Here is a 14,563-nt window from a genome sequence, read left to right on the forward strand (position 1 = left end):
AGTTATCTTTTTTTTAAAAACGCTTGATAATGGGTTGATACCAGCGAATATATACCCAAAAAAAACCCCGGTTTTTCACGCTGAATGAGCTTTTCAATGGAAGATCAAACATTACAACATTTGATTTGCTAATTTCGTGCTATGAGTAGCACTATATGGTAACTGATTGGTCATTTTAATACCCTCATTTTATGATGTTCTTGTCCTCTAGAGCGGTGCTCCATTTACCTGCGCTGTGGCCAGGTGAGGTGGAGCTTTTCTCTCCTGCCATCTAGGTAAGTGAGAGTCTATACTCGACCTACTACAGAGAGTATTTATGCAATTCTATATGCATCAGAGAATATTAAAAAAAGTTTATCTCTAATTTGGATTACAATATGAATCCTAACCAAACGTATAAGAATTGTTGGTTGTGTGTTTTTCTACGTGTTTGTCTATGTGTCTCCTGTTCATCTACCGTCCTGGGATTACGAAACAAGCCAGGAGAATGATGATACACAATACCCAGGTGAAAATATCTATTTAATTTTTTCACGAGCACTCAGAGCAGTAGTGACAATGGTCCTGATGAAGCAGCAGGATACCTCTTGTGATCTACATAGTCTGCAGAAACATGTCGACCTTATGAATTAAGAAGTAGTTATTTGTTAAAACCACTGCCTTGTTACTCTCTTTTATCTTTACTTGGGAGTCAAGAGGTGTCTCATTAAAGTGTTCTTTTCCCTCTTCACTATCCAATTTTAGCAACACTCAGTACTTTTTCACACCACCACTCTTATGCACTGCTCAACAGTTGTTACTCTATACCGAGGTACACCATAGTACACACTGGGCCTCATTGGTTGGATAGGCTATCTACATCTTTCCTATCCCCAGTGGATAAAATAACAACTCATACCTTCTGGATGTGAAGGCTCCCAAATGATGAACAGGGCGGTACCAATCGACAACTGATGGGTATTTTTTTCACACAGAAGGAATACCACATTTTCACAGTATCCATTCATATCACTTTGTATGGAGTCTAGTTCTTGTTCAGAGACACGTAGTTAATTCATGTTATCTGTTTGACCCACTACTACATTTTGTATATTTGATCCACAGCACAGGCCACAACGATTCTACACTGGTGCTTAATTTGAGCTGGTGTTTGAAGGTGAGGCCTACTGTCACTCATTTTGCAGTCACATGGGTTTTGTTCACTTACTAATAACACGGACTATTGTATTTGAGGACCTCTCGAAGAGCTTCCCGTTGGGCCTCAGGTCGAGCTGAGCCAGGCAGGTGTACTCGGCCTCGTGGTCCTCTCTCTGTGCCGTGATGTGATAGGATACTGTGACACTGGTGCTTCCGTTGGTGTGGTCACTTGCATACAGCTCTCTATGCAGCGTCTCATTTCCTCGTTTGATGAGCACGACGAGATTTCGCTTCGGCGCAATGTTTTTTACATCACATGTGAGTTCATAGGACTGGCTCACCTCCATTAGCTGGGGAATGTTAATCCTTACATCCTCAGGAGGCACTAGAGGGTCAGAAAACAAAACACATTTTACCTTTGTAAGCAAGGGAAGGTGTCATAGCACAAACTAACAATAACTTTGCAATTTTATTTTTTAAATGTACTTTTATTCACATTTATCATAGGAATGTAAAAAACAAATAAACAGACCCCGAACCGTGACATTGTCAAAACATAGGGGCAGATTTACAAGCACCTTGCGTCACTTTTACGTCGCTGTTGCGTCACTTTTTGTGATGCAGCAGCGGAAAAATGCAGCCCATTTACAATGTGACACATCTAGGGAGATGCGTCACATTGTAAAGCCCTACGTCACATAATACCTGCGTCAGGTATAATGTATGCATGGTGGGAGTTCCAAAGCAAAAAAGCCTTGTAGATGTGACGCAGTGAAATCTACAAGATTTCACTGCGCCTCTTCTAGGATGCCCCTGCGTCAAATTCTTACGCCTGCTTAAAGCAGACGTAAGGAGTTACGCAGCACAATGAGGATAGGCCTCCTCCTGCATTGCTGGAGTTGCATCATGCTTGCGACACGACCCCAGCAATGCGTGACTTTTGCGTCAACAGATGCATCAGAATTTCTGACGCGTCTGTCAATCCTTGCGACATAGTACGCCATATTGTAAATACGGCGCATCCATAGTGGCACAAGGATTTCTCAGGGTGGCGCAGGGAAAGTGACGCATCTTTACAGATGCGTCACTTTTTTGTAAATCTGCCACTTAGCACTTTTCAGGCCTGCACAGAAAAAGTACAAGGGGCAGATTTACAAGCCCCTTGCATCACTTTTGCGCTGCTGTTGCGTCACTTTTGTGATGCAGCGGCGGCATAAAAGTTGCGGCCCATTTACAACGTGACGAATCTAGGGAGATGTGTCACTTTGTAAAGCCCTGCGTCACATTATACCTGCACCAGGTATAATGTATGCAGGGTGGGCGTTCCCATGCAAAAAGCCACGTAGAACTGACGCAGTGAAATTTACAAGATTTCACGGCGTGACCTTACCAGTTTGTGTGTCACACCCCATTTCTCAGCACAGCATCGGAGGGTTGAGTGTCTCACCCCTATGGTTTCATCTGTGTATGTAGCGCGGTACTGGGGTGCGTAGTATGTTTGTAGTGAGTGTAAGTGATGCGTATGGAGCAGTTAGACTAAGAGGCATGTATGTATGAGGGTGTTTGTGAGCCTGGATGTTTTTACACAACTGATTTTTGTAAATAATGTATAATTTGCGTCGGTTTACAAGAATAGCATATATTGCACAGTGCTAATCAATTTTTCCATGCACCGTGTTAATCAATTTTTCCTTGTACCTGTGTAGAAAATGTACTATGAATTTGCGAATTGCTTTACTGATGTGTAAAAAATACATAATGAAAATACTTTTCTAAAAAAATACAAATCTTTAAAATAAACATGTATAAATGAAATTCTGGTTTCATGTGTAGTGGAGCGTCTTGTGGTGTGCCCCATATGTGAGCTTATCTAGCCACTTGTAAATGAAATTTAGGTCCAGAGGGTTATTATCCTAGGATAGTTCTTATTGTTGTTTTTTCCCCCTTTACCCTGATCTTTCAGTTATATTTTTTTCTAGGCGGGTGCCTTATCTGTATAGTTATATTACTGCGTCACCTTACGCCTTCACTGCGTCAAAATCCCCACGCCTGCTCAGACCAGGCGTAAGGATTGACGCAGGGCATTTTACATGGGACATACCTATGTTTTCTGGCGCATTGCTGGAGTTGCATCACTTTTGTGACAAACTCCAACAATGCGTCACTTTTCCTCCTACAGATGCGTCCGTATTTCGAACGCATCTGTAATTCCTTGCGCTATGGTGCACTGTACTGTAAATACAGCACATCCATGGCGTTGCAAGGACATTTGAAGGTGACGCAAGGAAGCTGAGTCATCTAAGCAGATGCGTCAGTTCCTTGTAAATCTGCCCCCAAGTATTCTCTTCTCTGAAGTGTCCTGTTTTTAGGTATGACTTTGGATACTGCAGCTTTCAAACAGATGTATTGCATAGAGTGGGCTTTGGGTTCAACCTTTACAACTATTGACTTTCACTGATCAGACTCTTTCAGCCAGTGGCTTGAGATTTTTCAGGCATGTTTTGACTCCACCCTGGGGAGTGTTCATCTCATGACTAATGCTATTGGCTGTTTAGGTTTATTCGTTTGCGTCCATGTGAGTTCTTGTATTAAAATACATGAGAGACAACTTTACAGCAATAGCCCTACGCTGAGCTCCTGTTGACTCCCGCCTGTGTGTCTCGCTCTAATGTGCAACGGGTCCATGAGATAGCATGTTATTTTGTTTTCAAACGGTTTTGATGGTTTTCAAAGAAATCGACATGGCAGGGCACACAAGTGTAGTATGTGTGAACAGTGAGAATGAGCATACATGAACACACATGTACGGAATAAATGTACATCCCAATGTACCATGGTGCAGCATTGTAGAGATGACAAAAGTAAGAGTATGCAGTTCCTGAGGAGGGAGGGTCTAGTTGAAGATACCAGGTGTTCGCAAGGAAAAGAAAAGGGGAGTAGCTACAGTTAGGAGCAAGAGCCCGCACACATCCCGAAGGGTATCATGCTTCATCATCTGGCAGCTCCTTGTTGGGCCAGTGCTGCAATGCTCAATGGGCCCCGAAGGGGGGCTCTTTGCCAGAGATCTTCTCTGGTTGCCGACGTGAAGCTGAAAGGTGGTGGTGGGACGTATGTGTAGTGAGCCACGATGGTAGGAGGAAAGTGTGGTTAAAAATAGGTATGGGACTCCCATTTGTTGGGTTCCTATTCTATGAATAAAAACAACCAACTAAAGAGTCATGGCAAAAGAGGGGAAATTATACCCGCTTGAGCTCAGGGAGATGTGTGTGGGATGAAGGTGGTCGACATATTTCATACCCTAAATCATCGAGTTGGATATTGGCATTTCTTCAGGACCAGGGGATCCTCATCTACTCTTAAGGGGAGGGTATGAGTATGTGTAATGAAGGTCCCGTGCCTTAGTAGGGCATGATAATATAATTATTTACAACAAGGGGTGGTGATGGACAGAGTCTCTGAATTAAGCAGAGTACTCTCACCCAGTCAAGAGATCAGGGCTAGATCCAACACCGTTTTTTAGCTCATTGCACCATCCCAGTTTCAGAACCTGGCTGTATGCAAATTAGTCTGTCCCTGGCCCAGTGCATTATGGGAACAGGGCAGACCAGACTACAAAAGCCAATTCTTACACTGGGAAGGAAACAAGCCGCTTTCCCTCCTTAGGAAGATTAGCAGCATTGTAGAGAGCAATGAGAACAAGGAGGTAAGTACAATTAGCATAAATATAGGTAATCGTCAAGGAATGATAAATTGCATTCGCCATATGCCCTCAAATTTGCAATAGGTAGGGAAACGTTGCAAGAACAGACAAACCAAAAAGGTTAACTTTTTTGCTCTAAAGGAATAGAAAGTTTGTTTGGGTTAGATTATCTTAGTGGGGGGATAGGGCATAAGAATCAAGAGAGTTTCAAATTACTCTCCAGTAAATAGTGGTGATTAGTGGGGGAAGAGTGATGAAGGGGAGGTGGACTGATGGTGAGAGAGGGACAGTGGATCATGTAGAACAGTCTCTCCAATCCTACCTGGGCTTGGTGTATGTGTAGTGGTGATCAGTGAAGAAGCTCAGGGCTGACTACCAAATAGCATATCATTGGGTGACAGTGGGTGGGTGGATAAAGCTCAGCTGACTCCCTGGGACTGATCTGCATTTGCTAGTAAATATTCTCATAGGGGTTGCCATTAACTTTTGATCCAGAGGTTGGAGTTGGGAGAGTTGCATATATCTCACTGGTAGTGTTGCAGTACGCCCTGCTGGGGAGCCAGGTGGCAGCGACAGGGATGTTACCTACCCCAGTGTAGTGCCCACCCACCTACACCATGTTTTTGGGAATGTCTGAAACATAGCCCAAAAGGGTGAGTAGCAGTTCTATTTCCAGGTCAATCTTCCGCATTTGCGTTAACTTGGAGAAGATCTCACCCCAGTAAGTTGCACAAATCTACAGGACCAAACCATGTCGAGAAAGTACGCTCTTGGAAGAAGGCATTTCGTAAAACTGGAGGAGTGTGTTTTATCATACTTGCTTTGATTAGCTGGAGTAATGCATGTGCGTCACAAGAACTTAAAGCACAGAACAGAAGTTTGTGACAATGATTGGGCGACACCATTCAGGTTTGTGCACAACATGCAGCCCACATCTTATCTAAAAGGGGCCTACCGAGTTCCCGTTCCCAAGTCTATCTGAGTTTTGCATCATGTAATGGGACCAACGCAACACAAGCTCGATAAAGTCTGGACACTAGTCTCACTCCATCTGAATCACTGATCACTAATGTTAGAGGGGAACTCGTCTTGAGCTAGGGGTGGTGTAGCCCACAGGATGTTGTGGATGCGGTGCATAATAAAATGGTCCATGATTGTGGCGTCATTGAAGCGCAGGTCCGTGGAGTGCGTTAGCATATGCCCCTCCAGGAATAGATCCCCAAAGGTGTGCAGACCATGTTGAGACAGGGTACACTTTTCTAATGTTTCACAGGTAATGGGCAGTCAGGGGCTGTCTGCCAGTGTCAAGGCCAGTGAAGAAGGGTCCCACCTAAATGTCATGGGAGTTTGCTCCATGCCCAGCAGTTGGTGGATTGTGTTTGAACATTCTTGCGCTTCAAAGAAATCCCTTTTGGTAGAATGGACGCTAGAGGAGTGGGTGCAGAAAGCTCCATCTCGGGTTTGATGTATAGTAATCTGGCATTAGCATGATGCCAATGGTGGGTATATTGGCACAGTGCAGCCAAATAATATAGCTGAAAATGAGGCACGTCAAACCTGCCCCACTTATAAGGGAGCACCAATGTGTTTTGACATGCGGATGCCGACCGGCCCAGAAAAGTTTAAGGAGTAGGCCTTGAAGTGTTAAAAAGAACAAATTTGTATGTGGCATGGGAATGTTAAGGAACAAGTATAGGAAGTGGGACAGGATCACCATTTGTATAATCGCAATCCTGCCTGCTAATGAAAGAGGTAGCCAAATCCACTCATCAATTTGAGTCGATAGTAAATCAATTGTGGGACCTTAGTTCAGTCACGCCACCTACTCCCTGTCAGGATGGAGTATGATGCTGAGATATTTAACCAGTCCATCACACCAAGTAGTGGGTACTCACCCAATGTCTGCTTTGTGGTAGGGGTGAAGGGAAAAAGTTCAGACTTGGACCAATTGATCCGAAGCCCAGAGTGGATCCCAAATCACATCAGTTTGTGCAGAATTGGAGTTACGGCCTCCTCTGGGAAATGGATAACAAATAAGATTTCATCTGCGTAGAGGAAGATGAGTTGAGGGCCATTTTTTAATTGAAAACCGCATGTAGGTGGTGAATGTGTAGATGATGGACCGTAGGGTCCATTGCTGTAATGAATAGCAGTGGTGAAAGTGGGCATCCCTGACAGGTACCTCTCATTTCGGGAAATGGCTCTGTGATTATCAAGGTACACCACTTTGGCCATGGTATCCCAAGATAAATTGGTAGTAAAAAGACAGATGTAGTACTGGAGTAGTGAGTCCAGGATACACTTGTTAGCGGAAACATGCATGCCCCTTCTACTCTCAGTGATGTAGGAGTTCCCCCTCTGGGGCGAAGGAAAAGGGCTAAAGTACACCAGGGCATTCACACTCACCATACCTGCATGAGCAAGCATGTTTACTCGGGTAGATGATCTCTCTCAGCCAAATTCTCTATACTCAGTCAGTAGGGAAGGTTCTTGGGCAAGGTTTGTCTTTGCTAAATGCAGTTCGAAGATCCAGATCAGTCAGTTAACCCTCAAGGCGTTTGAACCCCCTGCGCATATCCTTGAGCACCCCAGAGATATCCTTGAGCACCCCAGAGTGCTTAGAGATGAAAACGCCCCTGATATTGGCCTTGAAAGCCTCCCAAAGGGTGGCCTGGGAGGCCACCATGCCCTCAGTAAGCCTTAAATATTACAGAACTGCAGTACGCAGCTCTGAATAAAACAATTAGTCCTGTAGCACGAAAGTGGGAAAATGCTACTGTCTATCCCAAAACGATTCAAAAAGGGGGTGGTGATGGACAGAGTATCTGAGTTAATCAGAACACTCCTACCCAGTCAACAGATCAGGGCTTGATCCATCACCGTTTTTTAGCTCACTGCACCATCCCAGTTCAGAACCTGGCTACATGCAAATTAGTCTGTCCCTGGCCCAGTGCATCATGGGAACAGGGCAGACCAAACTACCAAGCCAATTCTTCACTGGATAGGAAACAAGCTTCCGGGGACCGGTTTCTGGCATTACAGCCGTCTTCGGCCCGGCTTGCTTGAATCCTGATGGTGCAGTGAGCAAGGGACTCACATCTGAGCATATCCTTCCACACTTGTGGTGGCCAAAACGATTCAAAAAGGGGGTGGTGATGGACAGAGTATCTGAGTTAATCAGAACACTCCTACCCAGTCAACAGATCAGGGCTTGATCCATCACCGTTTTTTTAGCTCACTGCACCATCCCAGTTCAGAACCTGGCTACATGCAAATTAGTCTGTCCCAGGCCCAGTGCATCATGGGAACAGGGCAGACCAAACTACCAAGCCAATTCTTCACTGGATAGGAAACAAGCTTCCGGGGACCGGTTTCTGGCATTACAGCCGTCTTCGGCCCGGCTTGCTTGAATCCTGATGGTGCAGTGAGCAAGGGACTCACATCTGAGCATACCCTTCCACACTTGTGGTGGCCAAAACGATTCAAAAAGGGGGTGGTGATGGACAGAGTATCTGAGTTAATCAGAACACTCCTACCCAGTCAACAGATCAGGGCTTGATCCATCACCGTCTATCCCAATCGCCACCGAAAGGAATGCTAAAAAGAACCAAGAGAGTGATTGGATAGGGTAAAAGAGAGAGATGTTGTGTGGAATGCAACCATGGGCTAAGTCTGGCGGATATAAGGCAATAGTGAATGCATTACCAAGTGTTGTGTGGGGCTAAGTAGTGTCTGAACCCCAGGTCTTCAGGCACCTGGAACCGAGGAATATGTATGTATCACTAATTTCATGTACAACTCAGAGTGATCTAGGTTTGGTGGTGAGTGTTGGCATGGTGGTGTCAGTAGTGGGGTCCATTAGGACATTGAAGTCTCCTGCTATAATAAGGTGGTCAATATCCAGCCATCCAAATTGGGTGGAAAGGGACTGAAAAGACTCAGAGAATTTACATTAGGAGCGTAAATATTTGCCAAAACACTAGAGTGCCCCCCCTAGAGTACCAGAGACTAGGACATGCCGGTCGGCATCATCTGCAATTGTGGTGATGTGTTTGAACAGTACACTCTTGTAAACAAGAGTACAAAGCCCGCTAGAGTAGGAACTGTCTTTGGGAAGGAAACTGTGTGTACCCCAAGGGGATGCATATGCGGACGGTGCCTTTCTTGAAGAAAAATAATGTGCACAACATGACGGGTAAGATATTGTAAGACCTGTTTGACTTGGCTGCGATCATTAAGACCCCTGATATTCCTAAGACATAAGACATGAGGGTGAGAGGGAGGTAGTTGGACTCAGGAGGATGTGTACGGACCATCAGGTATGACAACTGGAGCTGGAAAAGAAGGATAGAGAGCAGCCACTATGTGTAGACTGGGACTGAAGAAAACAATGAGGAATATTGTGACCGTTACCAAGAACGCCAAACCAGGCACAACAGGGCCCAGTACCAACCTCTAGAATCCACCCCCCAAAAACATCAAATAACCATACAATTAGCATAAATCGTGTGTACAACTTGTGGGGGTGCAACCCGACGACAGACACCCATGCATTATAGGAGTAGTGTTTGGATTGGAAGGCGGGATTTACATTGTCGGTTGCGCATTCCTATAAGATTGAAGTGTGGTCCGTGGACATCCATACAAAAACCTAGAGTGGCACACTTGATCCCTCTGTTAAAGGTTGTGACGTCTAATGCTCATCCACAGTGCGCAAGATTGAGCCTTATGGTCACTAAAATACTTGCGGAAAATTGTGACAGTGCGGACGTTTTGGGGATAAAAATTTCCTTGAAATCCTCCTGCCTGATGCTGATGGTAGTGTATCGGCCCCCTAGATCCACCCCTGATTTCAATGATGGTTTTCTGGAGCTTATAACTGATCTATGTTCCAGATATAAACACCTCATAGTAGTGGGGGAGTTTAACTATCATTGGGACAAGACGCAAAGAGAACCTGTGGAAGCTCTATTTGAGTTGAATATGAGCTCTATGGATATGTTGTAACTGGTGAATAGCCCTACCCACATTAAAGGTCATATTTTAGACCTTATCTGGTCTTCACAAGCGCGGGCACAGATAACCGATATCAGTCCCTGTGCCTGTTAAGATGTTGGGTCCCTAGTGACAGCCCACTCTTGCGACCTCCACCGTTGTGGAGGAAGGTCAGATTGTGGAAAAATGTTGATGCAGATTCTTTAGTTACTCGGCTCCACTCAATTCATGTCCCTGTGGTGAGTGAGGACAACCTAGACCACAAAAGTGCAGCCCTATTCTCCCGGTTACAATAGGCCATTGTTTCACTTGCACCTGAACGGAAAGAAAGGGTTAGAGACAAAGGGAAAGGGGCCCCATGGTTTGATGAGACACTAAGGGTAAAAAAGCAACTTCTACGTCAAGCTGAGAGGAGATGGAGACTTAATTATGAACCAACAGAATTAAAAACCTATGAAGCCCTCCTTGCTACGTATAAATCAGCTATCCTAGGTAAGAAGGCGGCATTTTACGAGGCAAGGATTACTTTGGCAGGAAATAAACAAAAAGAGATCATTGCCATTCTCAGGGAACTGAACCAAAAAGGGGAAAATATGCCCACAATCGCTCTTCCGACCTGCAATGGATTCCAGGATTTCTTTCTCCAAAACGTTTTGGACATTGTCTCAGAAATTACCACAAACCCCATCGACTCCAGGTCTCTGGATCAGACTTGCCCTCCTTGCCCTAGTAGCCAGTTGGCTAGTTTTCCAAGGTTTGATTCTGCCACCCTGGCTGCAGTAGCAAAACAGATTAAATCAGGCTCTCGAATGGACCCCTGTCTTCCGGGGATTTTCCAAATGGCTCTTCCGGGTCTGGAAAGGCAGGCCCTGGGATTATTCAATGAGTCTTTAGATCTGGGCTACTTAGCAACCAACTTGAAGGAAGCATGGGTCACCCCCCTATTAAAAAAACCAGGGGCTGACCCGACAGCCTTAAAAAACTACAGGCCCATTTCACAGCTCCCCTTTCTAGGAAAAATATTGGAACAACACGTCTTGAAAACACTCGCAAAATACTTAGATGACCACCATCTGCTCCACTCTAGACAGGTGGGCTTTAGGACACACCATAGCACAGAGCTGGTGATAGTGTCCGTCCTGGACGAGCTTAGAGTTAGGGCCGATAACAAACATCTGAGTGCTCTGATTTTATTAGATCTGTCAGCAGCATTCGACACGGTAAGCCATAAAATTCTGCAGAACCGTTTGTCGAATCTGGGCATAAAGGGGCAAGCACTTCAATGGCTGAGATCCTTCCTGACTGATCGCACTCAGAGAGTTCAAATGGGTGAGCAGTTGTCGAACATGGGCTCCCTGACCTGTGGAGTCCCCCAGGGTTCTGCATTGTCTCCACTGCGTTTTAATAACTATTTGCAGCCCTTGGTGGAGGCTCTCACACGCAGAGACTGCCAGGTCTTAAATTACGCTGATGACACCCAACTCCTGGTCCAACTTGACAACACCAGCCAGGTTCAAGAATCAGTGAAAAATCTACTCAGGTTTACTGTTAACTGGATGGCAGCCAATTCTTTGAAAGTCAACCCGGATAAAACCGTGCTGCTTGTTGTTCCAGCTCAAAATAGCCCTTGGTGTGATCTTTTTTGGCCTCCGGAGTTGGGTGTGGTTCCAATCCCAGTGCCAGTAGTAAAAAGCCTGGGCCTGAAAATTGACTCGGATCTGTCTATGTCCTGCCAGGTTACTTCGGTGGTAGGCATCTGCACAGGCTTACTTAGGCAACTACGGAGACTTGTTCCTCTCCTCTGTACTTCTGCATTACAATCAATTGTTTCCGCCACTGTCATTTCTCGGCTGGACTACGGGAATGCCCTCTATCTGGGCATCCCCCAGAAGTTCCTGAGGAGATTGCAAGTTGTACAAAACGATGCGGCCAGGCTCATTTTTAGTCTCCCTAGGAGAACGCGAGCCACCCCTCTACTACATAAATTGCACTGGCTGCCCATTGAACAGCGCGTGCACTTTAGGAGCCTTTGTATAGCCCACAAGGCCATTTATGGGGATGCACTGAAATACATAAAAGACCGAGTGCAAAAGTACGTTCCCGGCCGGGCTCTACGTTCTTCCGAGACCTGCAGGCTAGCCTCTTCCAGGTTCAAACTTAAGACTAAATGTGGCAGAGCGTTCTCGGTCCTCCTTCCACAGATCAGGATTGACCTACCGGAGAACCTGCGTAAGGAAACGGCTCTGCTCTCCTTCAGAAAGCTCTTAAAGACCTACCTGTTTAGAGAGACATTGACATCTGTCTAAGCTCCGCCTTCGCAGCTACACTAGCGAGCTGCCCTTTCTCTAGAAGCACTTAGAGAGCAGTGGTGATTTGCGCTGTATAAAAATAAAATAACATAACATAACAAGATGCAGTGAATTGAAACCACTTGCACTTTGAAAACAACATGGCATGCTGGTCAGAGATATTGGTAAATTACCTTTTTGGGCTGGTGACAGCGCAGATAATGCCACAACCATATGTGAACATGAGAAAAATAATTTTCAGATCGAGATATGTCCAGAGTGGAGCAACGGGAAGAGGAGCGTTCAGCAGAATGTTCTTTGCAAAACGCCTGAATGTCAGCTGGGGTGTGAAAGAAATGCAGCTTACCATTGATCTCCATCCTGAGGCGCACCGGGTACAGCATACCATTGCGAAAACCTAGTTTTCGAAGTGTAGACTTGCCGCTTGTAAACTTACGGCACGCCTCTTGGACCACCGCGATATATTCAGGAAACAAAAAGATGGTAAAGCTCTGCCACTGTAAGGGACCCTGTTCTCGAGCAAGGCGTAGGGCTATGTCGCGGTCCCTGAAGTTCAGTAGGCGGGCAATCACAGACCTCGGGGGGAAGCCACGATTAGGGTACAGTCCCAGTGGGTGATGAGTCAGTTCCACCCTAAACATTGAGGTAAAGTTTTGCTTGCCAAACAGATCAGTCAACAGCCCTTCAACAAATAGATCGAGGCTGCCAGTATTGATAGATCCAGGTACCCCCAATATGAGTAGATTATTGCGCCTACCCCTCGCCTCCAGATCTTCCTTCTACATGGCCACTGATTTGAGCAGTTTTTCCATTCGTTCTAGTCATTTCATGGATTGTGCAATGACATCTTCCAGGTCCAACACTCTTCCCTTGGTGGCCTCCAGTCCATTTTGTGTGGCGGTCTAGACATTCACCAAATGTGTCCAATCTCCTGGCCGGAGTGTCAAATTGGCCATGAATGGCCCTGAAGCCTGCTCTCAATGCGCCCATGATTGCGTCTGTGCTGGTTAGCGGGTCTGATCAAATGCCGCAGGTGGTGCCAACGTCCGAGATCTGTGGAGATGGAGCGGGGCATGTGGATTTTTGCTTCTCAAAATTGAGATGCTACTGTTTGGGATCATCATGAACAATAGCCTTTAGAGTGAAGTAGGGGGAGGGGGAAGGCTGACCCAGATGAACGAATGGCAAATTGTGCAGAGATAGCCACCACCAGCACCCACGGTGACCAGCGATGTATGGGAAAGTCATGTAGCTAGCCTCGGGGGGCTAGGAAATGGCAAAGGTAGAGATCTCCTGGCAGGGCGGGTGGAGGAAGATCAAAATTCCAGGAGTTGGCGTTGGTTCACCCCAGTGAGGCAGCAAAGACCAGGCCATGGATGGCTTAGGTCATGATATATATGGAGATGCACATGGTGGTAGGAGGCCTCTAACCAGAAACGTGTCTCATTGCCGCTGGATGAAACGCATGATGGCACAGGTTTGATGAGAGAGCCTCCAGATAGGTAGCCAGCAGTTCAATAAGCACCAATAACAAGTGATAACTAGGGGGCGTTAGGCAGGGTTGATTGTAAGGCCTCAATGTGGGAGACTCCAGGCCCAGGAGCTAGCAAATGAGTTGTGGCGCGGATGATGGAGTTGGAGACAGGTACGCTAAGGACCGGCATTGGAGCCAATGGTCGTATGCCTGGAGTGTGGAGAACAACATCCAGCCAGCAGTGGGCATCCGAGAGGCAGGTCAGAAAGCAAGGGCACCCACAACAAGGGAGAGAACACAATTGGGCCCCATTCCGAGATCCATTAATGAAATGGGGCAACCCAGAAGGATACGGACCTGGGTATATTACGATAAAGATAAACAGCGGTCCAGAACCTATTTCTTTATGATCCGATTCAATCAGTACATATTTATACAGTTATATGTTCATGAGCGTTCCAAATGAATACGCTCCAACGCATATATGAACTAAGTAACTTCAAACGATAAGGAATATCACCACAACAACAGTACATCAAAGAGGAGTACAATATATAATTCATTGTCTCTAATCAAATAATTGATGATCTACAAAATTTCTCATTCATTTAGGAGTAAAAGGTTGCCCAAAGGAGCGTGCACAAAGGAAGTGATCAAAAGTGTGTACAGTGAATAAAGAAAGAAAGGAAATTCAAGATAATAAATAGACAAAATATTCACATTAGTATTCTGTAGTTACGGTCTCACAGTTTTCCGTATCAAAACAACCTGGCCCACAAAGTAATAATTAATAAAACCTGATATCAGAATAAACTAGATACAGACAGCCATGTCAATTGTGTGCACTTTTTATATTGCAGATATGGGTCGAAGGTGGGAATAATATCGTCGACGTTTCCACTCGACTTATGGTCATCCGGTAAGTTAGACCTGGACCGTGCGAGTCTT

At 45.6% G+C, this 14,563-nt stretch overlaps 1 protein-coding gene across 5 annotated transcripts in view; it reads right to left on the minus strand.

Moving 5' to 3' along the window:
* Positions 1 to 14,563, minus strand: part of LOC144833854 (intercellular adhesion molecule 1-like) — a 499,750-nt gene that overhangs the window by 194,003 nt on the left and 291,184 nt on the right. For 4 of the 5 annotated variants that reach the window (XM_078689194.1, XM_078689195.1, XM_078689196.1 and 1 more), the window contains exon 4: positions 1,208 to 1,522. The exons of the other annotated variant lie outside the window; for it this stretch is intronic. In XM_078689194.1, coding sequence (XP_078545320.1) covers positions 1,208 to 1,522 — 315 coding nt within the window. The remainder of the gene's footprint in view (positions 1 to 1,207; positions 1,523 to 14,563) is intronic. 5 annotated transcript variants of the gene reach the window in all.

The sequence above is a fragment of the Lissotriton helveticus genome, chromosome 1_1 (genome assembly GCF_964261635.1).
Source record: "Lissotriton helveticus chromosome 1_1, aLisHel1.1, whole genome shotgun sequence".
NCBI classification, from domain to species: Eukaryota; Metazoa; Chordata; class Amphibia; order Caudata; family Salamandridae; genus Lissotriton; species Lissotriton helveticus.